Source organism: Chiloscyllium plagiosum, chromosome 2, assembly GCF_004010195.1.
Source record: "Chiloscyllium plagiosum isolate BGI_BamShark_2017 chromosome 2, ASM401019v2, whole genome shotgun sequence".
In the NCBI taxonomy this organism is placed as follows: Eukaryota; Metazoa; Chordata; class Chondrichthyes; order Orectolobiformes; family Hemiscylliidae; genus Chiloscyllium; species Chiloscyllium plagiosum.
In genome coordinates this window covers 38,441,696-38,467,535 of record NC_057711.1, presented here as the reverse complement: position 1 = coordinate 38,467,535, position 25,840 = coordinate 38,441,696, and the positions used below count along the sequence as shown (strand labels likewise).

General features: G+C 41.6%; 1 protein-coding gene across 3 annotated transcripts in view; it reads left to right on the top strand.

The window, feature by feature from the left end:
• Nucleotides 1-6,173: 6,173 nt before the first annotated feature.
• oclnb (occludin b) overlaps nt 6,174-25,840 on the top strand; it is a 33,319-nt gene continuing 13,652 nt past the window's right edge. Inside the window, exons 1-4 of one of the 3 annotated variants that reach the window (XM_043707943.1) lie at nt 6,174-6,272; nt 6,928-7,053; nt 9,474-10,161; nt 11,564-11,725. In XM_043707943.1, the coding sequence (XP_043563878.1) occupies nt 6,998-7,053; nt 9,474-10,161; nt 11,564-11,725 (906 nt within the window). In that variant the 5' untranslated portion in view covers nt 6,174-6,272; nt 6,928-6,997. Of the gene's footprint in view, nt 6,273-6,434; nt 6,668-6,766; nt 6,840-6,927; nt 7,054-9,473; nt 10,162-11,563; nt 11,726-25,840 lie in introns of those variants that run through there. The other 2 variants (XM_043707936.1, XM_043707953.1) reach the window with 2 other exon arrangements.

Sequence of the window (25,840 nt, the reverse complement as noted above, 5' to 3'; positions counted from 1 at the left end):
AGTGAAAGATGCTTCTTGGTCTGCCTGAACGTTGTTTGTCTTCTCGTGTAAAGAGTTGATCTTGACCCAGTGTTGCAGACTGGCACATTCTAAGGTCCAGGACTATGTGCTGAGGGACACACTAAGGCTTCGGGCAGCTGTCGACAAGGCGCAAGGGGAGAAAAAACCCACCATTTAAGGTCTTTTTGCCAAAGTATAACGAGAGTCTGTGTAGTTGTTAGACTGAGTATAAATAGATTCCTGCATAATTAGAAAATGTCCTTGCTTTTGCAACTGCAGAGAAGTTCTGAGAAAAGTCAAAATTTCAATATTTTGTTTGTGTTTCTTTCTTTACACTGTACAGAACTGATTTAGAATATTTCTCGTACTTATCGATGATTATTATGAATAAAGTATATTTTTAAATTTTAAAAAGTGTTGATGAGGGTAATGCTATTGATGTAGTATACATGGACTTCTGAAAGGTGTTTGATGATACAGTGGCACACAACAGACTTGTGAGAAAAGTTAGACCTTATGGAACAAAAGGGACAGTAGTAACATTGCTACAAATTTTCTGATTGTTGGAAATAGACAGCAATGAATAATGAATATTTTTCAAGCTGGAGAAAGGTTTGTAATGGAGTTAGCCAGCAGTCAATATTGGGACTTTTGCTTTCCTTAATTTAAATGAATGATTTTGAACATATATTGCAGTGATCGATGTTAAATGTTGTGAAATTGAACAAATTACAACTGTAATTTGGAGATTGAGAGGAGGACAGTGTAGAACTTCAAAAAGACATTGACCAGTTGGTGGAGTGGGTGGATAGGTGGCTGTGTTCAAAATGGAGAAGTGTAAATTATATATTATGGTGGAAAGAACAGAAATAAATGGCATTGAACAAAGGGAACTACTCCAAAGGGTGTTCAGGTGCAGAGAAACCCGAATTTATCTTTCCATAAACTATTAAAGGTGGCAGTATAGGTGCCCAGAGCTTTTCATAAAATGTACAGTATCCTGTGCCTTGTTAATAGGGGCATAGAATGAAAAAGCAGTGAGTTTATGTTGAATTTATATAAGGCACCTCTAGTTAGACCTCTGCTGGAGTGCTGTGTACAGGTGTGTGTGCCAGACTATAGCAAGGACATGGAGTCCTGTCATACATTGGAGATCATGCAGAAGAAATTTAAAAGATTCCAGGGATGAGAAACTTCAGCTATGAAGATAGATTGGAGAAGCTGAAACTGTTTTGCTTGGACAGAGCTAAGAAAAACTTTATTGAAGTTTTCAAAATCATGAGTGGTTCTGGATTAGGTTGACAAGGGTAAACTGTTCCCACTTGTAAAATGATCAATAATGAAATTTACATATGATTTGCAAACTAAATAAATGCACCATGAGAAAACACTTATAATGTGAGGGATACAGTGGAATACATTGGAAGTATGGTGGTGGATGCAGGTTTAATCAGATATTCAAGAGTGCATGAGATGATTATTTAAATTGAAATAATGTGCAGGGGAAATGGTAGAACAATGACATTCCATCATGATGCTCATTTGGAAAGCTGTGCAAACACAAACAGCTAAATGGCCTCTTTCTGCACCATTGCAATTTTGTGATTCTACAAAGTCAAAAATCACACGACACTTGTTATAATCCAACAGGTTTATTTGAAACCACAAGCTTTTAGAGCCACACTCATTCTTCAGGTTAGCTGGTGAGAGAGAACACCTTGGACACAGGATTTATAAGTAAACAATCAAAGGGTCATATAATTGATACAAATATATTGAACAAATCTAAATGGCTGTTAAGGCTTTAATCAGTTAGAATGGAATTACAGGTTTCAATTGATTAATACATAAACCCCAGAATTTCTTTCAAGTCACTGCCCTGAGATAACTTAAGGTTTTATTACTATAAAAGAGGTGACATCTCAGGACAGACAATACGTTTTAGGATTGAGGCCTTGTTTCACGTTTGTCTGTGTCTTAACATGGAGTCAAACTGGCTTTATTTTCAAACTATGAATTTATAAAATGTCACATTGACTGACTGCCTACAGATTGTGTGTTTTTTGAACAAAATAGAATGTATCTGCAAATGCAAATTTGCAAATGCAAATTCACCCCATCGACTTATGTGTGTGAGTGTGTGTGTGAGAGAGAGAGAGAGAGAACTGCACGTGCATGTGAGAGAGAGGGAGAGAAAGATAGTGTGTCTTGTGTGGGTGCGTGTATGTGAGAGAGATTGTGTGTGCTTGAGAAAGAGTGCATATGGGTGTGAGGGAGCATATGTATGTGAGAGAGTGAATGTATGTGCTCACTTGTGCATGCTTGCCTGAGGGTGTGTATGTCTGTGAGAGAGTGTGCTTGTGATTGTGCGTATGTGTGAGTGTATGTGAATGTGTATAGTGTGGTGGGGTCGCATGTGTGACATGAACCCAAGATCCCAGTTGAGGCTGTCCTCATGGATATGGAACTTGGCTAACAACCTCTGCTTGGGGACTCTGCATTGTTGCATATCCTAAAGTCCGCCTTGGAGGACGTTCATCCAAAGATCTGAGGCCGAATGTCCCTGACTGCTGAAGTGTTCCCTGACGGGGAGGGAACATTCTGGATGACGATTGTTGCGCAGTGTCCATTCATCTGTTGTTGTAGCACTTGTATGGTTTCGTCACAATACCATGACTCGGGGCATCCTTGCCTGCAGCGTATGAGATAGACAACATTGGCTGTTGTTGTCCTGACCTCATACTGTCATCCAGTACTTCCCGGGAGTAGAGAAGCTATGCCATGTTCTTTGCAGCCTGCAACACATTATCAATGACAATGAGCATCTCGTCAAGATCTTCCCAAACCTTCACTTCTCGACTTCAAATAGCCACCAAACTTTAAACAGACCATTGTTTGCAACAAACTACCCTGCCTTCAGGACAACTTCGATCTCTGTTTCCATGCTGTACAGCTCTATGACTATGACTCTATCACACAACTCTATCATGGCAACCACTGCAAGACATGTTAGAGGATCAACATGGATACTTCCATTACACATAGAGACACCACCCACCATGTACAAAGCAGGTACTCATGTGGCTCGGCCAACGTTGTCTATCTCTTACGCTGTATTCCCTCCTTTCTCTTCTTGTTTTGCACAGCCTATACAGTTAGATGCACAGGCCTCTTAAATGCCTTTTGCGTAGCTACAAAATCACAAACAGTTTAACCGACACTCATCCTGTGCAGGAACTTCCAGGATGCCTTGTGCCACTTTGACCACCGATTAAAGGAACTGAGCAACCTATTTTATTTGGAGGAAGTGAATAAAGTTAAAGGAGAAGCTTATAAATTCACTTGGGGGTAAAGGAGGGAAGTGGTGCATGAAAACTAACTGAATTGCCCACAGGTCAAGGAAGGTGTCGAGGGACTGCATATCCATTGTGAAATGACAACGGTCGACTTCAGGGAACCAGAAATCTTTAAAATATTTTTCTTTACAGATGCTGCCAAATCTGCTGTGTTTCTCCAGCGTACTGTTGTTGTTTCACATTTCCAGCATCCACGGTTCTTTCTGTTTATTCTGATAATCTTCAATTTCAATTTCCCACCTTTTCCATATAATCCTTGATTCTCTTACCAATTAAAAATCTGTCTGTCTCAGCTTTCAGTATATTTAACAACCCACTCTTGACATCCCTGTGGTAAACAATTCTACAGATTCAATATCCTCTGGGGAAAATCCTCTTCAACCCTGTTTTGAATATATTACCTCTTACTCTGAGATTATGACCACCGTTCCTAGGCTCTCCTCTGAGCGGAAACAACTTTTCCACATATGCCCTGTCAAGTCCTTTAAGATTCTTTTATATTTCAATAAGGTTGCCTCTCATTCTTCTCAACGCCAATGAGTACAGGCCCAGTCTACTCAGCCTGTCCTCATAGGACAGTCCTTCATCCCTGGTATCAGCCCAGTGCTGGGCTGCCTCTAATGTCATTACAACTTTCTTTACAGTATTCCCACGTGATGTTTAACTAGTGCTTTGTACAGTTTTAGCAAAATCTCTCACTTTTATAAACTACACCCTGGCAAATAAAATTCCTGATGATGGGCTTATGCCCGAAATGTCAATTCTCCTGCTCCTTGGATGCTGCCTGACCTGCTGTGCTTTTCCAGCACCACACTCTTGACCCCTTTCAAATAAAAGCCAACAATGCATTTGCCTTCCCTATTACCCACTGAATCTGGATTGAACCTTTTTGTGATTCATGGATTCACTCATGGTCCTGCAGTGCTGGGACCTTCTTGCATTCTTTCTCCATTTAAATAATATTCAGCTCCTCTCTTCCTCCTGCCAGAATGTATAATCTCACATATCCCTCACCGTATTTACAGTCATGATGTGAAGATGCTGGAGTTGGACTGGGGTGGACACAGTCAAATATCAAAAAACACCAGGTTATAGTCCATTAGGGTTATTTGAAATTGCAAGCTTTTGGAGTGTGGCTCCTACATGCCTGAAGAAGGAGTGGAGCTCCAAAAGCTTGCAACTTCAAGTAACCCTAATGGACTATAACCTGCTGTCTTTTGATTTTTGATGTTTACAGTCATAGAGCCATAGAGTTGTACAGAACAGTCCAACTCATCCATGCTGACTGGATATCCTAAATTAATCTAGTCCCATTTGCCCACACTTGGCCCATATGCCTTTAAACCCTTCTTATTCAGATATCCATTCAGATGCCTTTTAAATGTTGTAATTGTACCAGCCTCCACCACTTCCTCTGGCAGCTCATTCCAAACATGTATCACCCTCTGTTTGGAAAAAACACCCCTTAGAACCCTCTTAAGTCTTTCCCCTCTCACCTTAAACCTAGGCCCTCTAGTTTTGGACTTACACACCTTGGGGAAAAAGTGCCTATACACACTATCCATGCCCCTCATGATTTAACAAGCCTCTATCAGGTTCAGCCTCGACACTCCAGGGAAAATAGCCCTGACCTATTCAGCCTCTCCCTATAGCTCAAACCCGCCAGCCCTGGCAACATCGTGTATAAATCTTTGCTGAACCCTTTCAAGTTTAACAACATCCTTCCAGTCATATGAATATGTGTCTTCTGACCAGGACCATCCCAATTAATATCCTTGTTGACAGAACGATCGATTTTCATCTTGTACAGGTGGATGTATTGGTTTAACCTTCGCAAGATGGAGATCAATTCGCCCAGCAACAACTTTCCTTTATTTTTTTTTTATCCCCAGCACCCATGGTGTGTGTGCAGGTGTGAGACACAGTGGAAGACACAAAGTGCACGAATCTTTATTCAATTTCCACCACCAGGAAGATAGGAAAACACCCGGGTGGCCAGTGACAAACACTGCCCTTCACATCAAGGGACAGTGCTGTGTGATCAAAACAGTGAAGGGGAGGGTAGGGACTAAATCAAAATAGAATTGGAGGGAGAAATGATGCACTCCACTCCCTGCGGCGCCCACCTCTCCCTGAACAACTCCAGGGTGTTGGTCGACGCCGCGTGCTCCTTCTCCAAGGACACCCGGGCTCTAACGTAACCGCGGAAGAGGGGCAGGCAGTCGGCCCTAACGACCCCCTCCACGGCCCGCTGCCTGGACCTGTTGATGGCCAGTTTGGCCAGGCCCAGGAGCAGGCCCACGAGGAGGTCTTCAGACCTGCCCTCCTTCCTCCGTACCGGGTGCCCAAAGATCAGGAGCGTGGGACTGAAGTGCAGCCAAAAACAGAGGAGAAGGTTTTTAAGGAAATCAAAAAGGGAGTGCAAACGCCCACACCCAATATATACGTGGTCCACGGACTCCACAGCGCCACAGAACAAGCAGTTGGGCTGGGAGTCCGTGAACCACCGCAATCTGCGGTTGCAGGGGACTGCTGCGTGCAGCACCCTCCACAACTTTCCTTTATAATGGGGTCTATGATTTAGACAAAAGATATTTTTCTCGAGAGTAGGGCATGCGCTAATCACGTGGATTTCCGAGCTTCCTTGTTTCTATTTATAAATAACTCTCCAAAGCATTGAGTCATTGGCATTACACATAGTCTCTGTCTCTTGTGGGGGAAGTACCTATTAATTGCTATACTTGTACTGCAGCCACTTAAAACTTGCGAAATAAATGCTACTTAAAGAGAAATAACAAAATAAGACGAAGGAAACATCAGTTTAAATAACAAGACTGGATGTTTTCTACCCATTTTCCGCCTATCGGAATGACCAATAATGCATCAAACCGATAAAGATATGATTACGGCTGTTAGGTGATTTATAAAGGAAATGCAACAACTTAATTATTTTTGATATCTGATCAGATATCAAATCAACAAAGCCTCCCTACATAGAGACGAATGCCTAACCTCAATCTCCAAGTCGACAATTAGTGATAGCTGATTTTTTTTACATAAAGGTGGAATTACAAAGTTGCAAGTTTCGAATCAGATAAGGCTCTCAACCAGAATTGTAATATTGTTTGTGTTTGTGTTGGTGTGTAGTGAGGTGAAGGAGGGTGGGGTCTGCCTATGACTGACTTCACCCCCCGGGAGGTGCCGGCGGCTGTGCAGCCTATAGTCAGCAGGAGGTGGACGGGTTGCTTGCTCTCGCTGTGTAGACAGGTCAGGTTTCACACTGAGCAGGTTTCCCGGGCTGAGCAAAAACGGTAAGTCACCAGACGACCCAACTTTTCTACAAACACAGACATTGAGAAGAAGATTTGGTTAATGTTTCAATGTTCTTCAGCCTATCACAGTGTTTGATCGTCGTGGTTTTATAGTCCACTCTTTTCTAAAAAAAATAGACTTGTTATTACTAATTGTTGACTTGGATTTAAAGTTAGGTATTCTTTTGTGTCTCTATGTCTGTAAATTAGAGGGGGTTCGATCATTTGATTCTGATGCTGTATGTCTGGTGTTTGTTAAGGTTTGAGTGGAATTGGAGTTCGGAGAGATAAGAGTCCGATTACAGAGGATTTAAACCCAACAGCGTCAAAATGTCGGGACGAATGTACGACAGCCCACCTCCTTACCACTCCGGCAGTGAATACAAGTGAGTATCTCCAGTCACAACTCGGCTTTTCTTTGTGAGAATTTCTTTCTGTTCCGTGTAAATTGTAATTCTTAAAATCATCGTCGATTCTACTTTTAAAGGTAGTATAATTCAGACTTTTGAATACAATATTTCAAATGGTTTTCCTTTCCTCATATCCTGAGGGTGTTGGGGTAAGGTACGCTAGATCCTACCGATCTCAACTTTTAGTTTCCACTTGGCTCAACTTTGTGTGAAGAGGTGTAGACAGTGACCACCATTACCTCTGTTTTTGTCTGTTGTATGTGTACGGACAGGTTTCTAGAATGAATTAATGGAAACTTTGGGTGACTGTGTTCCCAGACCTCTCCTTCTCAGGCCACAAAGGCTTTAATGTGTTTGAATTAGGTGTGAATTCAATCTGGAATTTTCCTGGTATGTGTTGCTGAGTTACTCACTACCTCAGGGTTTGTAGTAACATCAATCGAGTAAACCATTGGGAAAGGATAAAGTGAAAAGCAAGGTGGGATGAACTTTAATTCCACCAGCAATTATTAGCAACTCACTAAAACGAATTGCCATAGAAATTTAACTGATAGAGGTATTTAATTATTCTCATTATTAGTAATGAACAATAGTAATAAAATAATTTGACAATATTCTATGTAGTACCTATAGTGCACAGATAATGTACCTGTAACTAATAATAATCCTATTGACTTGATAAAAGTACATAGAACTGAGAGATATGGATAGGGTCTAATGTTGGAGTCTTTTTTTTCCCTGGATTGGGGATATTGTTTTTGAGGTGACAGTTTAAAGGAGATGTGTGAGACCAGACTTTTTAATACAAATGTGTGGAACATGCTGCCATGGAGCGGTGGGGTGGTAGAAGCAGAGACTATAGCAATACTTATGAGGCATTTAGGTGATGCATGATCAGGAAGGGAATAAAGGGATATGGACCATGTGCAAGCAGATGTGATTAGTTTCGAATGGCATCATAGTGCGCTGAAGGGTTTGTTCCTGTACTGTGCTGATCCTCTTATAAGAGTTCAGGAGTTCCTGAAGAAGGGCTTATGCCCAAAACATAGATTCTCCTGTTCTTTGATGCTGCCTGACCTGCTGCGCTTTTCCAGCATCACATTTTTAAGCTCTGTGAAGGTCCCTCCTCAACCTTGTCCCTCACCTGAGGCTTGGTGACGTTCAGGTTAAACCATCACCAGTGATCTTCTCTCTTCCCACAGTAGGCCTATGGACTGCTTAGGCTATGGCAATTTTCTTTTTCTTTTTCTAGTTTATTTTCTACCCAGACGTGTTATCACATGCAACTGTACAACCTTCCCACAAACAAAATCACCGTAACTCTTAAGTAGTTAAAAACAAAACAAAACCGTGGTGGCCAAAGACTCAGTAGTTAACAGCACCAGGGACCCAGGTCCATTTCCAGCCTTGGGCAATTGTTTGTGTGGAGTTTGTATGTTTTCTCCATATCTGTGTGGGTTTCCTCCAAATACTCTGGTTTTGTCCTGTAGTCCAAAGATGTGCAGATTAGGTGGATTGATTGATTGATTGATTATGTTAAATTTCCCAGTGGTGCGAAAACTAGGTTGGTTAACAGTGGTAAATGTGGAGATCGAGTGGGATGCTCAGTTGGCCTCTTTCTGTAGTGGAGGAACACTGGGTGCTCCGTTTGCGAGGATGTTGTGAAACTTGAAAGGGTTCAGAAGAGATTTACAAGGATGTTGCCAGGGTTGGAGGATTTGAGCTAGAGGGAGAGGTTGAATAGGCTGGTGCTGTTTTCCCTGGAGCATTGGAGGCTGTGGGGTGACCTTATAGAGGTTTATAAAATCATGAGGGGCATTGATAGGGAAAATTAGACAAGGTCTTTCCTTGGGGTGGGGATGTCCAGAACTAGAGGGTTTAGTATGAAGGGTGGAAATGTTTAAAAGGGACCTAATGGGCTACTTTTTCACGGTACGTGTATGGAATGAGCTGCCAGAGGAAGTGATGGAGGCTGGTACAGTTGCAAAACTTTAAAAAGCATCTGGATGGGTATGTGAATAGGAAGGGTTTGGAGGGATATGGGCCAGTTGCTGGCAGGTGGGACTAGATTGGCATGGACAGGTTGGACTAAAGGGTCTGTTTCTGTGCTGTACATCTTATGACTTAAGGATACTCCAGCACAAACATAACTGTGGAAGAGGAGGAGATGCACGATGGCGATTTTACCTTTACCACATGATGAACAGCAGCTGTGCAGACTTGAACGTTCCATTTTAAATAATGCACCTCCTGATTCACTAATCCATTGTTAGTTTTTAGAATACTTACAAATGTTGTACTGTGCTGAAATAAACATTTTATAGAAACGCAGTCATTTTGTTGTGAGTATGTACAGATTGCATTGTATTAATTCTTTCTTCCTATTACAATTACAGCCATGGTTCAGTCTACGCACCCAGCAAGGATCTATATGATGGCGAGATACGATCCCAGCCTGCTGGCTCTTATTATCCAGATGAAACACAGTACTTCTACAAATGGACTTCCCCTCCAGGAATTATCAAAATTTTAGCAATTATTATCATTGTGATGAGCGTCGGAATCTTTGCATGTGTGGCATCGACCTTACCCTGGGACATGGACTATTATGGAGGAGGGATGGGGGTAGGAAACGGAATGGGATATGGAGGCTATGGAGGATATGGGGGTGTTGGTACAGGCTATGGATCTGGTACAGGCTATGGGTATGGAGGTGGAGTTGGAGCATATGGATATGGAGGTGGCTACACTGATCCGCGTGCTGCCAAAGGCTTCATGATTGCACTAGCTGCTGTCAGTTTTATAGCACTCTTGGTTGTCTTTATTATACTCGTTTCTAGGGCCAGCTTTTCAAAAACAAGGAAGTTCTATTTAATTCTGATGATTTTGTGTGCAGTCGTTGGCTTTATAATGTTCGTGGCTACGATAGTTTACATCATGGGAGTAAATCCAACCGCACAGGCTGCTGGATCAGTGTTCTACAATCAGTTACTGACTCTCTGCAACCAGTTCTACATCCCATCCACCACTGGTGTCTTCACAAATCAATATCTCTATCACTACTGCGTAGTAGAACCACAAGAGGCAAGTATTTTACGTGTCCCTCATATGTGATTAGTAAATTTGTTTTCTATATTTAAGCTGCAGTTCACACTAGACATTGGGTGTGCATTGAAATATTTTGGAGGCTAAATATATTAAATTATTCTTTGTACTTAGTGAAGTAATCTAGGAAGTTGGGATAGGACCCTTCATTAAGAGCACATAGGATAAATAGTTCTTGTACTGAGGCTGTTAGGAACAAAATCAATTTGTGACCTATAGTTCCCTAAATAGGTAAACAAATTGCTGCTGCAGTGTGTGGAGTTTAGTCAGTTGTGATCCGACAGTGTATCTATTGACTTCAAAATAATATTGGCATTAAATTTTGTTAGCTCTACAAAAATACAAGTCTCAGCATGGTTAATTAGTGAAATAATATAAACTCTGATCTATACTATAAATAATACAAAGCTGACAGAATATGAAAATCGTGTGCATCATTTCCTTTTGAACATTCTGGATTAGAAAGGATACTATTCAATGTATAGAAAATGAAGGTCTTTGAAAACAATTCGTTTTTGGTGGTTTGGACTGTCACGAACACCTTCTCATGTTAGATATTAAGCTGAGCAATGAGAAAAATATTAGCAATGCATACTATGTAAAATTTTGATTTAAAGGTAAATTCACAGCCAGAAAATTCTATATAAAATAGACAACCATTTATAATTGAACTCTGGCCAATGAATCTGAAAGCTGTTCACTATATTTTAAATCATGCAAATGTTTACCCTATGTGTGCTTAGCAATATTTGGCAGTTCTGATCAGAATTCTCTTCAAAATGATTTAGTAATTTCTCAAACAATATTTACATGCAAAATTATGCAGAATATTTTATACTGGTAGTCAAACCACATTTCTGTTGCAACTAATTAAAATTTTTTTTTCCAAAAAAGTGAACTGCATTTCTATAACATTAACCTTCGTAAAATACTGAAGTTGTTAGTACATAGACTTATTTTTCCATTCTCTTTAATAACATTACAGCAGTGCTAGTTCATAGGGGAGATGATGGCCTAGTGGTATTATTGCTAGACTACTAATCCACAGACCCTGGGTACTTGGCTTAAAATCCTGCCCTTGCAGATGATGGAATTGAATTCATTAAGTACCTGGAATTCAGAAATAACGATTACAAAGCAGCTTTTTTTTTGGGTCAGAAAACCCATCTCGTTCTTTAGTGTTCTTTTGGGAAGAAATCTGCTCACCAACATGTGACCCCAGATCTAATGTGACACTTGACTGCCTTCTGGGCAATTAGGGATGGGTAATAAATGCTGACCTGGCCAGTGACACCCAAATCCTGTGAATGAATTAAAAGAAAAAATGATTTTACTGATGCAGGCTTGTTCATTCTTTAACTTCTTTCTGATTTCTTGCCAGGCCCTTGCAATTGTGATGGGATTCCTGATTATAATAGCTTTAGGATTGATCATCTTCTTTGCCTATAAAACACGAAGCAAGATCACGAGATATGGTAAAGGGAACATTCTGTGGGAGAAGGATCGTATGAATTATGAGTCACCACCTAATGTTGAAGAATGGGTAAGTCCCTCTGCATTTGGTCAAATATTGTACATGTAAAATGTTGGAAATATTCAGTAGATCTGGCAGCATCTCTGGGAAGAAAGAGTTTTGAGTCCAATTACTCTTCTTTTGGGTTCTCTCTAGAGATGCTGCCAGACCTATTGAGGTTTTCCAGTACTTTCTATTTTGTAATTGGGGGAGTGATTGTGTTACAACACACAGATGGGGAGGAGCTGACTGACGTGGCGTATGCCAAGCCCAGCAATTTATTTTTAAGACGGGAGCAAGAAGCCTGAAATCAGTTTTTTGAGTGGATGATCATGCTGGACATGAATGGAGGTGATATTGGTGCTTTGTGTAGCTTTCTGTGGATTCATTTGTAGCACTAATTTGAAAGTGAATTTGCCAAGAAATGTTGACTTCTATAAAGTCATCATCATGACTCTGACACCCTAGGACCTTCCTATTGTTCGACAGGAATGAAAAATGAAGGAGAGAAAAAAGTCTTCTCTAGGCCATAGCTCATAGCATTGTTGGTCAGATAGGAGCAGGCTGAGAAATGAGCCTGGTAGCAATCAGAGCAAAATTGAATTTCAAATCCATGTTTTAACAGCTGTTGGTATTTATCTTGATAATTCTCCCAATGGGAGAGTTTTGGTGCCTCTGGTGACATTGACATGGAGTTGTCAAATTCCATGTTTTTTAAACCAACATCACGGTGAAATTCCGTAACAATCAAAACCCCTGTGTCAATATTATTGTGAGCATTATAAAAATGTGACACACACCTGCAATATTTTAATATTCAGCAGAAATGTTATTGTGTTTTTTTTTTGTAGAGTTACTTAATGTTCAGTGATGTTGTATGGTCTAGCAATAATGTCACTAGACGAGTATTCCAAAGGCCTCGGTAATGCTCTGGGGATCTGAGTTTGAATCCCACTTTAGCAGATGGTAGAATGTGTATTCATTAAAAATCTGGAGTTAAGAGTTGAACTGCCATCCTTACCAGGCCTGGCCGACACATTACTCTAAATGCGCAGCCAGGTGGTTTACTTGTAACAGTTGGGGCTATCAATCATGGTGCACTATTACTAGTTAATTTCAAAGGCTTATCTCCAAGATCTTTAAGACTTTCTGTGGTTGCATTGAATGTTTCTATGGTTACTGTGTTGGTTCATTACCATGCACCAACTTAAAGTGAAATTTGTACCGTATATATAAATACCATGCCATACTAATCATCTAAAATGAACCATGACTTCGAGTCTGTGTGATAGCTTGACCTTGTTTTCACTATTGAGGTGAGCAGCAAGAGTTTGGAAAATTGCCCAATCACTAAGCCACCTTGGTAAAAGTATCTGGAATGCATAATGTTTTATTCAGCGATGCAATTGAAAATGTTTCCAGTATTACCCACCATTGAAGAGCATTTGAAATAAACACAGAAAATGTTGGGGAAACTCAGCATATCTGACAGCACCTGTGGAGAGACAAAGAGCTAATGTTTAAAGTCTGCCATGACCACTTCAGACTGAGAGGAAGACCTTCAAGAGCATCTGTCAATTTGTGACTCCCATATTTAGCATCCATTGGGTTTGTTAAACTAAGTTCAAAGTTGAAATAGCCTGCTGTTTGGATTTGCTGCCTGTATGAATCATCTCAATTTTTAACCCAATGTGTTGCAAACTGGCAGGGTGGGGGGCAGTGGTTGTGACTTCTGTATTCATAGCTCCAAAATTCTTAAAGGTCCTGATTCACTAGAAATCCTGCTGTTGTTCTCACTGGAGAAATTACAGGAATGGCACAGCTGAACTCTGGAGTTCGTTAGGGAGAAGAAAATGGAACTGACATTTTAGATTTCTTATCATGTTTGATAAATGCCTGCCAGAATTGTTTGGATGTGAATAACACGCAAGGAGAGAGATAAACTACAAAATATGTTAGCCACAATATATGAAATGTTTCCCTTTTATCCATATGTGGGTGTAGCTGATCAGTTTAGTATTGCCTAACCTATAGTTGCCCTGGAAAGGTTGATGGTGATCCACCTTCTTGAATCACTGCGGTTCATATGGTCTCGGTACATCCACAATACTGTTCGGTAGGGAGTTGCACAATTTTGATCCAGTGGTAATGAAGAAACAGTGAAACTGATCCAGTAAGAGTAGTGTGTGTCGGGGGGGAACTTCCAAGTGCTGGTGGTCCCATAGGCCTGAGAAATAGGAAATGCTTAATGTGTTGGTATATCCACAGGGACTTCCAGGATTTTGACTTAGCAACTTGAGGGATGCTGAACCCCTTCATTGTCTCCACACTTGATCTTAATTTTTATAAAATGAAGGACTTCAGTGCAAAACACTCTGGAAAGCTCAGAGGGTCAAATCCATTGGTTTTTGTTTTGCTAAAACAGTAGAATGTGCGTTGGAGGAAATCTCTCTGAAGTTATAATTGGGTCTGATCGGACTACACAAAATGGAAGAAATACAGATAAAAGTCATTTACACATCGGAGAACTGAATTGAGTGCAGACTGAAACAAAAGCTGACTTTCTCCAGTAATTTCTGCAGGTATGCCAGTGGAGTAGGAAACCGTTAATGTTTCGGTTCTAGTGACCCTTCTTCAGAACTTCTCCTCAGATGTTGTCAGACGTGCTGAGTTTCTCCAGCAACTTCTGCTTAAGATTTGAAACAAAAACATTCAGTGCTTTTATCTGAGGCAAGATTGAAACAGATTGGCTTTTTTGGCCCTGGAAAATTGTTAAGAAATGACCTTTTTAAAGAATATATTATACAAAGAATACATTATTGCATGTCGAAACATGACCAGTTGGGCAAAGGGAATGCAGAATGAATCTATCTAAAAGATAGCAGAATGTCTGCAAGTTCTTTATGCTGCTATTCTGTTCCTCGGATGGTGTCTGACCTGCTGCGCTCTTTGAGCGGCACACTTTTCGACTCTGAGCTCCAGCATCTGCAGTCCTCACTTTCCCCTAAAGTAGTGGGGACAAAATCATGGGATATAGAATGGTAATTGGACAGAAAAGATTTATAATGAGGTCCTTCTGAATATTTGTGCCAGCAGACAGCAGACTTCATGGCATAAGTAGAAAACTAATGAAGATAAAGGCCCAGAATCTCTGGTTTCTGTTGGAGAGAGAGTGTCCATGCAAAGAGGAACTAAATTTTCATTTGTCATTTTATGCTGCAGCCTCAAATGTCATACAGCACTTTCCTGCTCTCTTTCCCCCCCCCCCCCCCCCCCCCCCCAACCCTCTTCCACCACCCTCTTCCACCACAAAGGAGGACATAACTGTCAGAGTGAGGGAGGGAGCAAGTCCCTATTGGACAGAAGTCCACTGTCATGGTTTCTGTCCGGAATAGGTCAGGCTTGGCCCACCATCTGTTTATAAGGGAGGAGCAAAGAAACAGGATATTGTTTGATTAAATGAATTTACTTTTTTTCAAACAAGTAAATTTTACAGAGTCCTAGAGATGTATAGCATGGAAACAGACCCTTCGGTCCAACCCGTTCACGCCGACCAGATATCCCAACCCAATCTAGTCCCATTTGCCAGCACCCGGCCCATGTCCCGCCAAATCCTTCCTATTCATATACCCATCCAAATGCCTCTTAAATGTTGCAATTGTACCAGCCTCCACCACTTCCTCTGGCAGCTCATTCCATACACATACCACCCTCTCTGTGAAAAAGTTGCCCTGTAGGTCTCTTTGCCCCTTCATCCTAACCTGTGCCCTCTAGTTCTGGACTCTCCAACCCCAGGGCAAAGACTTTGTCTATTTATTCCATCCATGTCCCTCATAATTTTATAAATCTCTATAAGTTCACCCTTCAGCCTCTGATGCTCCAGAAGGTAAGAAAAAGCTTACTTTTTTGGTTTGGAATGGAGGGCTGTTAACTCTTGCTTAAGGGTTACATTCCTTGACCAAAATTGCACAAAATGTTTTGATTCTGGAATTATTGCATGGGAGTACTTGGCACATGTAGTTGTGGGTGCTATTTTCATATATTTAACTAATGTGACAATGTTGAAATACAGACACTTGTTTCTGGATGAAATGAATTTTGTGCAATACTGTCTGAACTGGTTTCAGGGAGCCAGTTTCTGGGTGTGGAAGTTTCGGAAGGTGAATCTGTAACCTGACACCAGTGTTTATTTGTGTGATCATTCCTTTATGCCCAAAAGGAATGTGTCCATGCTATCCATAGGAAACTAAAGTCCTTGTATAACTTCCCAATATAAAATTTAATTTACCAGGCTTTTTCTTAATATTTGTTTTGGATGTCTTTTGAAGTCTTTGATAACCACATTACGTTTGGAACAGGATGAAATGAACTATAACTTCTCAGTTAACACCTGCCTCTACCTGACTGTGTTCACATGCTAAGTGGTACTAAATTACATAAGCAGAACAGGTTCTTCTGACTGTTTTACAGTCCAGAAAACAGTAGTTGTTGACATAGAATTAATGAGATAGTTTATTTCAACATGAATTCAACTTTTGGTAAATGATGTCATACAATTGAATTACATTTTTCAGACCTTATTAAAAAAAATCTATGGCATTGCCAATACTGAATTGAATCTCTGATCTCCATACCCTGTTCATTACAAAATGAACCCTTCCTCAAACATTGTTATTTCTGCTTCAGTTTCAGCTCATTTGCTGCTACAACCCCAAACCGTACTTTTGTTAACTGCAATCTCAACTGCTTCAATCCTCTTAAGGCCAGCATCCCCTGCCGCACCTTCCATAAACTTGAGCTCATCCAAAATTCTGGTTTCCTCCTCCTGATACCAAATCCCTCTTACCCATCACTCTAGTGCTTGTTTGCTCACATTCCATTACCTCCAGTTTAAAATTCTCACTCTGTTACGCAATTCTTCCATAGAAACAACCACCAACTTCAAGCAATGTAGCATCTGAGTCACCAGTTCTGGGGAAATAGGCTTCTCCCATTTCATTGCCCCATTCTTGGCTGTTAAGGCCTCAATTGCTGAAGGCATAACCCCTGAGTATCCTTCCTAAATCTTTTTGTGACTTGGCACCTGTAACATTCTCCTTGAAATTGATTTATTTGACCCAGCTTTTGTTGCAGTTCCTAATATTTCTTCCTTTAGTTTAGATTTTTTTTGTATCTGTGCATGCTTCAGGGCTTTTTAACTATAGTATAGGTGGTTGAAAGAGTTATTGATAAATTAGTTACTTGCGAAATATCAGATTTTTTTATTATTATCGTTTTCCTACACTGATCTCAATTTCTACATCTTTCAAAAGCTGACTAGGTACAGATGTTTGCAAGTAAAGCGACGACTGGAAAATGCAAAGCCTTCAGAAATGAGATAATGAGAGTCCAGAGACAGTATATTCCTGTTAAGGTGAAAGGCAAGGCTGGTAGGTGTAGGGAATGCTGGATGACTAAAGAAACTGAGGTTTGGGTTAAGAAAAAGAAGAAAGCATATGACATGTATCTGCAGGAGAGATTGGGTGACTCCTTCGAGTATAAAGGCAGTAGGACTATACTTGAGAGAAATCAGGAGGGCAAAGAAGGGACATGAGATAGCTTTGGCAAAGAGGGTTAAGGAGAGTCCAAAGGGTTTTTACAAATACATTAAGGACAAAAGGGTAACTAGGGAGAGAATAGGGCCCCTCAAAGATCAGCAAGGCAGCCTGTGTGTTGAGCCGCAGGTGATGGGGGAGATACTAAACGAGTATTTTGCATCAGTGTTTACTGTGGAGAAGGACATGGGAGGTACAGAATGTGGGGAAATGAATGGTGACCTCTTGAAAAATGTCCATATTACAGAGGAGGAGATGCTGGATGTCTTGAAACACAAAAGTGGATAAATCCTCAGCATGTGATCAGGTGTACCCTAGAACTCTGTGGGAAGCTAGAAGTGATTGCTGCGCCTCTTACTGAAATATTTGTATCATTGATCGTCACAGGTGAGGTGCCGGAAGACTGGAGGTTGGCTAATATGGTGCCACTACTGTATTTAAGAAAGGTGGTAAGGATCTATATGGACTTCAGTAAGGCGTACGACAGTGTTCCCCATGGGAGACTGATTAGCAAGGTTAGATCTCACGGAATACAGGGAGAACTAGCCATTTGGATACAGAACTGGCTCAAAGGTAGAAGGCAGAGGGTGGTGGTGAAGGGTTGTTTTTCAGACTGGAGGCCTGAGGCCAGTGGAGTGCCACAAGGATCGGTGCTGGGTCCTCTACTTTTTTGTCGTTTATATAAGTGATTTGGATGCGAGCATAAGAGGTACAGTTAGTAAGTTTGCAGATGACACCAAAATCGGAGGTGTAGTGGACAGCAAAGAGGGTTACCTCCGATTACAACAGGATCTTGACCAGATGGGCCAATGGGCTGAGAAGTGGCAGATGGAGTTTAATCCAGATAAATGTGAGGTGCTGCATTTTTGGGAAAGTAAATCTTAGCAGTTCTTATACACTTAATGGTAAGATCCCAGGGAGTGTTGCTGAACAAAGAGACCTTGGAGTGTAGGGTCGTAGCTCCTTGAAAGTGGAGTCGCAGGTAGATAGGATAGTGAAGGAGGCATTTGGTATGTTTTCCTTTATTGGTCAGAGTATTGAGTACAGGATTTGGGAGATCGCGTTGTGGTTGTACAGGGCATTGGTTAGGCCACTGTTGGAATATTGCGTGCAGTTCTGGTCTCCTTCCTATCGGAAAGATGTTGTGAAACTTGAAAGGATTCAGAAAAGATTTACAAGGATTGGAGGATTTGAGCTATAGGGAGAGGCTGAACAGGCTGGGGCTGTTTTCCCTGGAGCATCGGAGGCTGAGGGGTGACCTTATAGAGGTTTACAAAATTGTGGGGCATGGATAGGGTAAATAGACAAAGTCTTTTCCCTGGGGCAGGGGAGTCCAGAAGTAGAGGGCATAGGTTTAGGGTGAGAGGGGAAAGATATAAAAGAGACCAATGGGGCAACTTTTTCACACGGGGTGGTACGTGTATGGAATGAGCTGTCAGAGGATGTGGTGGAGGCTGGTACAATTGTAACATTTAAGAGGCATTTGGATGGGTATATGAATAGGAAGGGTTTAGAGGGATATGGGCCGGGTGCTGGCAGGTGGGACTAGATTGAGTTGGGATATCAGGTTGGCATGGAAGAGTTGGACCGAAGGGTCTGTTTCCATGCTGTACATCTCCCTGACAAGCCAGCGAGCTATAGACCAGTGAGCCTGACAATGGTGCTGGGCAAGTTGTTGGAGGGAATCCTGAGGGACAGGATCTACATGTATTTGGAAAGGCAAGGACTGATCAGGGATACTAAGCATGGCTTTGTGCATGGGAGGTCATGTTTCACGAACTTGATTGAGTTTTTTGAAGAAGTAACAACGAAGATTGATGAGGGCAGAACGGTGGTTTTGATCTATATGGACTTCTCCCTATGGGAGCCTTGTTAGCAAGGTTAGATCTCATGGAGTACAAGGAGAACTATCCCTTTGGATACAGAACTGGCTCAAAGGTAGAAGACAGAAGGTGGTGGTGGAGGATTGCTTTTCAGACTGAAGGCCAGTGACCAGTGGAGTACTACAAAGATCGGTGCTGGGTCCACTATTTTCATCATTTACATAAATGATTTGGATGTGAGCATAAGAGGTATAGTTAATAAGCTTGCCGGTGACACCAAAATTAGAAGTGTACTGGACAGTGAAGAGGGTTACCTCCAATTACAACAGGATCTTGATCAGATGGGCCAATGGGCTGAATAGTGGCAGATGGAGTTTAATTTAGACAAATGCGAGGTGCTGCATTTTGGAAAAGCAAATCTTCTCAGCTGTTATACACTTAATGGTAAGGTCCTAGGGAGTGTTGCTGAACAAAGAGACCTTGGAGTACAGGTTCATAGTTCCTTGAAAGTAGATAGGATCGTGAAGAAGTGTTTTTGTATATTTTCCTTTATTAGTCAGCGCATTGAGTATAGGAGTCGAGTGTGGTGCTGGAAAAGTACAGCAGGTCGGGGAGCAGGAGAATCGACATTTCGGGCAAAAGCCCTTCATCAGGAATCTGCCTTTGTTAGCCATTCCTGATGAAGGGCTTTTGCCCGAAATGTCGATTCTCCTGCTCCCCGGATGCTGCCTGACCTGCTGTGCTTTTCCAGCACCACCTCTCGATTCTAATCTCCAGCATCTGCAGTCCTCACTTTTGACTCATTTGGTACAGGAGTTGGGAGGTCATGCTGTGGCTGCTTTTGGAATATTGTGTGCTATTTTAATCTCTTTCCTATCGGAAGAATGTTGTAAATCTTTTCTGAACCCTTTCAAGTTTCACAAGAATGTTGCCAGAGTTGGAGAATTTTGAGCTGTAGGGAGAGGCTGAATAGGCTGGGGCTGTTTTCCCCAGAGTGTCAGAGGCTGAGGGGTGATCTTGTAGAGGTTTATAAAATCATGAGGTGCATGGATAGGGTCGATAGACAGGGTCTTTTCCCTGGGGTGGGGGAGTCCAGAAATAGAGGCCATAGATTCATGGTAAGGGGGAAAAGATCTAAAAGGGACCTAAAGGGGCAACTTTTCATGTAGAGGGTGGTGTGTGTCTGGAATGAGCTGCCAGAGGAAGTGGGTGGAGGCTGGTACAATTGCAGCATTTAAAAGGCATCTGGAAGGGTTCAGAGCTATATGAGCCAAGTGTTGGCAAATGGGACTAGATTAGGTTAGGATATCTGGGCAGCATGGACGAGTTGGACCGAGGGGGCTGTTTCTGCGTTGTACATCTCTTTGACTATATACTTCAGATTTAAAGACGTATTGACAAAAAGGTCTGTGGAATGTCTCAATAAGGAATTTTTCTGTTGCATTCCCATGCTTGTGGAAATCCTGGGTCATCTATTTTACACATTAAATGCAATGTTTTAAAGGACCTGCATTAACTCAACTCATTGAAACATCTGTTCACATTTCTTGCACTTCCCACTTTCAATTTTATTTTCGTTCTCAACAAGACTTGTGAATATAGTTGAAATGAAGTTGTAAAAGTATAACAAAATACGTCAGCTCATGCAGGCCATGTTTCAGCATAAAACTCATTTTGGTATTTTTGCATCAAACGGTCATATATGTTGAATTGATAATTCAGACAACTTTTTTTTTTCCTTGATGGCGTAATCCTAACTCCATCATTATTGCTGAAAATGTGTTGCTGGAAAAGTGCAGCAGGTCAGGCAGCATCCAAGGAGCAGGAGAATCGACGTTTCGGGCACGAGCCCTTCAGGAATGAGGAAAGTGTGTCCAGCAGGCTAAGATAAAAGGTAGGGAGGAGGGACTTGGGGGAGGGGTGTTGGAAATGCAATAGGTGGAAGGTGGTCAAGGTCCATCTATCGCATTTCCAACGCCCCTCCCCCAATTCCCTCCTCCCTACCTTTTATCTTAGCCTGCTGGACACACTTTCCTCATTCCTGAAGAAGAGCTCATGCCCGAAATGTCGATTCTCCTGCTCCTTGGATGCTGCCTGACCTGCTGCGCTTTTCCAGCAACACATTTTCAGCTGATCTCCAGCATCTGCAGTCCTCACTTTCCCCTCCATCATTATTCCTCCCAGTCTACTCCATTTGAATCTTGTTACAGTATTCTGGTTTCTGCAGACTTCCCTCTCTGTCTGTCTGTTATAAATACCGCAATACTATCTTCTGTGAGTGCAATGTAATATTTTGTAATATTCTTTCTTATTTCACTATGGTATTTAATGTAGTCAGTCATGTTATTGTGTTGCCTATTGCTCCTCTGGCTTATGTTGATAGGACTGTCCTTGCATGTGTCCTACAATCTGTGCTTTTCTAGTACATGTGACACACTTTGTAGCCAAAGTTTCACCTTCTCTTCATTTACTGATTTGCATATTGCCCTTGAGCAGCTTTATCTGAACGTATGGAGTAAGTTGATTATCTGTCTGAAGATGATGCACCAGATGAATCACCTCCCTGCAGGGCACACTTACCTCTGTTATCAAACTTTTCTGTCCAGTTGAAGGTGAGGCAGAATGTATTCTGATCAAACACTGAGCAGAATAAAACTTTCTGTTAAATTTTTGTCAAGAATCCCCATTTACCATGTCACTAATTCTAACTTGCTCCTTCAGATAGCAAATGGTCCTGTTTAAAATAAATCCGTCTTGAGATAATGATATCATTGGCAAGATCAGCATTTATTACCCATCTCTGATTGCCCTTGAGAAGGTGGTGATGAGCTGCTACCTTGAACCGCTACAGTTCTTGTGCTATCGGTAGACCCGCAATGCTGATAGAGGGAGATGCAGGATTTTGCGCCAGTGACCGTGAGGAACAGTGATATGTTTTCAAGTCAGGGTGGGGAATGGCTTGGAGGGGAACTTGCAGATAGTGGTGTTCCCATGTATCTGCTTCCCTTGTCCTTCTAAATAGAAGTGGTCATTCATTTGGCAAGGTACTGTCTAAGGATCTTTGAATTTCTGCAGATGAAATTGTAGATGACAGTCTTGTAGATGACAGTCACTACTGTACATTGGTGATGGAGGGAGTGAATGTTTGTGGATGCGGTACCGATCAAGTGGGTTGCTTTGTCTTGAATCATGTCAAGTGTTTTGAGCATTGTTGGAGCTGCACTCATCTGGGCAAGTGGTGAGTTTCCATCACACTCCTGACTTCAGCCTTGTAGATGGAGGATCGGGTTTGGGGAGTGAGGAGATACTAGCTGCAGGACTCCTTGTCTCTGATCTGCTCTTCTAGACACAGTATTTCTGTGGCCGGTCCATTGCAGTTTTTGGTTGATGGTAACTCCCAGAATGTTGATTTGGGGATTCTGTGATGTAATGCCATTGAATGTCAAGGATTTGCGTTGGTCCGAAGGGTCTGTTTCGATGCTGTACATCTCTGACTCTCTCTGATTGAAGCTCAGATTGTCTCATGCTAGAGATGGATATTGGTCACCCTTGCTAAGACAGAAATCTGTAGTTTGTATTTAGCTCAAAATCTTTGCCCCTTCTATTCATTCCTGTAATTCTTCCCTTCTGTGTATGACCTCGCCCTCATTTTTCACTTCATTTTATTCATTTATCAATGATGGTATTTTGGTCAAAGACAAAATACCATTTCCAATTAACTTGTTATTTTGAAATCATAAATACTTTAAAACAGTAATTATTACGAACCTGATTGAGAAATTTGCAGAACTTGTTAACTAATTCAGACACCAGGTATTAGTCTGAGATGTGGCGCTCGGAAAGCACAGTAGGTCAGACAGTGTCGGAGGAGCAGGAAAGTCAATGATTCAGTTTGAAACTCTTTGTCAAGACCTTGACTTTCCTGCTTTTTGGATATTTTCTGACCTGCTTTGCTTTCCCAGTTGAAACTTTATTGCTGGAACAGCACAGCAGGTCAGGCAGCATCCAGGGAACAGGAGATTCGACGTTTCGGGCACAGGCCCTTCTTCAGGAGCTTTCCCAGCTCCACATCTATTGACTCTGACTTCCAGTATCTGCAGTCCTCACTGTCTCTGTCATTAGTGCGTGAGTTGGAAATGAACCTCTTTTGCTGATTTTTAAGCAAATTAAAAGGCAGAATTAACTTGCCAGCTTTTCCTGTTCCACGTTCTGGTGTGAGAGAGAAGTACTTGGGAGGAAAAGAAATATAATTATCAATCGATGTAAAGTTTTATTTTAATATCCAGTTTCCAGTGTGTCTCCAGCATGTGACAGTGCACACTTCAAGTATTTGTTTGAGTAGACCATTTTAAATTGCTATTTGTTCATGGCAATTTGATGATTGTTTCTTCCCAACAAAGAAGGGCAGGAATTTCCTGCTGATTGAAGCCATTTTAAATTCCCAGCCAACTGCAGATTTAAAACAGATCTGAAATGGCTGCTGATGGCATTTCAAACACTTGGAAGGAAAACTAGAGGAACTGGTTTTGTAGGCTATAGCTGGACACAGTACTAAGGTTTGAAACCAGCTTGTTGAAAGGAAATTTGTAATTGCTAGTGACCCCCATCTGTGCCTGTTTAAGAAATTGCTCTGTACTACTTATTTCTACTCAATTGTATTTGCAAGGAGCTGTAATGTTGCTAAATATGAATTTTATTACATATTTTGCTTAAATACAATCAGAAAATGCATGGTATGCAGCAGTTCAGGAAGTATCTGTGAACACAGGGAGGTAGAGTTAATGTTTCAGGTTTCAAAAGCAACATCCAGATCATTGGAGGCTGGACATGAACCCACGAAGTCCTGACTCCCTGGCTACAAGGTAATTGCCTTGGAAATTGATACTTCTGATGAGCAATTACCCCTCTGTAACTTGTTTCCATCTCCTGGCTTTGAATAAGAGACTTCAAAGGGTTCTGACTGACTTACCTTAGGTAGCTAAGAAAAGATAGAGGGATAAAAAGTTCCTCTTAATCCTGACAAAGTTTAAAGTGCTCCCTCACCCCCCACCCAATCACTCATACTGACCCTCTGATCACTCGCACTGATCCCACACTTGACTTTGATTACACCTGACCCTGCCCACCCATGCACCTGACATTCAACCCCCCCCACCCATCCATTAGCCACTTAGCCAGTCTCCATAATGATAGAGACATACAGGACATCCCACTTAGAAGTTTCACCATAAAGATCACTGGCAGGAAAAGTATGTGATGGGATTGCCATGGGTGGATTTGTCCTGATTGAAAAATAATATTTCATATTTTGATTACAGTCTGTGGAGTGGTTTATGCCATTTTAAATGTTTTTTTATAGCTTTCCAAACAATTGATAGCCTTGCTGAATCAATTACATCTTAGAGCCATTGGAAATCCCCTTATGAGGGGAATGTAAAACTGCATTTGCAATGGCTAATGTAACATCTGTTTACAAGGGGAGGGAGGCTGAAACAGGAAATTGCTGGCCATTAAGCCTGACCTTGGTCATTGGTAAGATTTTAGATTTCATTCTTAAGGATTAGATTGCGGAGCAGTTGGAAATGCATGGTTAAATAGGGCTGAGTCAGCATGGCTTCATAAAGGGGAGGTCATGCCTGACAAATCTGTTAGAATTCTTCAAGGTGTTAATGAGCAAGTTAGACATCTCTAGGAAAAATAGGGTTGTTATGGTAGGGGATTTTAACTTTCCAAACATAGACTGCGACTGCCATAGTGTTAAGGGTTTAGATGGAGAGGCATTTGTTAAGTGTGTACAAGAAAAGTTTCTGATTCAGTTTGTGGATGAATCAGAGAAGGGGCAAAACTTGACCTACTCTTGGGAAATTAAAACCGGGCAGGTGACTGAGGTGTCAGTGGGGGAGCACTTTGGGGCCAGTGACCACAATTCTATTAGATTTAAAACAGTGATGTAAAAGGATAAACCAGATCTAACAATTGAAGTTCTAAATTGGAGGAAGGTTAATTTTGACAGTATTGGGCTAGAACGTTCAAAAACCGATTGAGGGCAAATGTTCGCAGGTAAAGGGATGGCTGGAAAATGGGAAGCCTTCAGAAATGAGATAATGAGAGTCCAGAGACCGCATACTCCTGTTAGGGTGAAAAGGAAGGCTGGTAGGTATAGGGAATGCTGGATGACTAAAGAAATTGAGGGTTTGGTTAAGAAAAAGAAGGAAGCATTTGTCAGGTATAGACAGGATAGATCGGGTGAATCCTTAGAGTATAAAGAAAGTAGGAGTATGCTTAAGAGGGAAATCAGGAATGGGGCACATAGGGTTAAAGAAATCCAAATACATTAAGGACAAAAGGGTAACTAGGGAGAGAACAGGGCCCATCAAAGATCAGCAGGTCAGGCAGCATCCAGGGAACAGGAGAATCAACGTTTCGGGCATAAGCCCTTCTTCAGGAAGGGCTGAAGAAGGGCTTATGCCCGAAACGTCGATTCTCCTGTTCCCTGGATGCTGCCTGACCTGCTGCGCTTCTCCAGCAACACATTTTTAGCTCTGATCTCCAGCATCTGCAGACCTCACTTTTTCCCATCAAAGATCAGCAAGGTGGTCTTTGTGTGGAGCGGCAGGAGATGGGGAGATATTAAATGAGTATTTTGCATCAGTGTTTATTGTGGAGAAGGACATGGAAGATATAGACTGTCGGGAAATAGATATGGACATTTTTCAAGGTGTCACTAT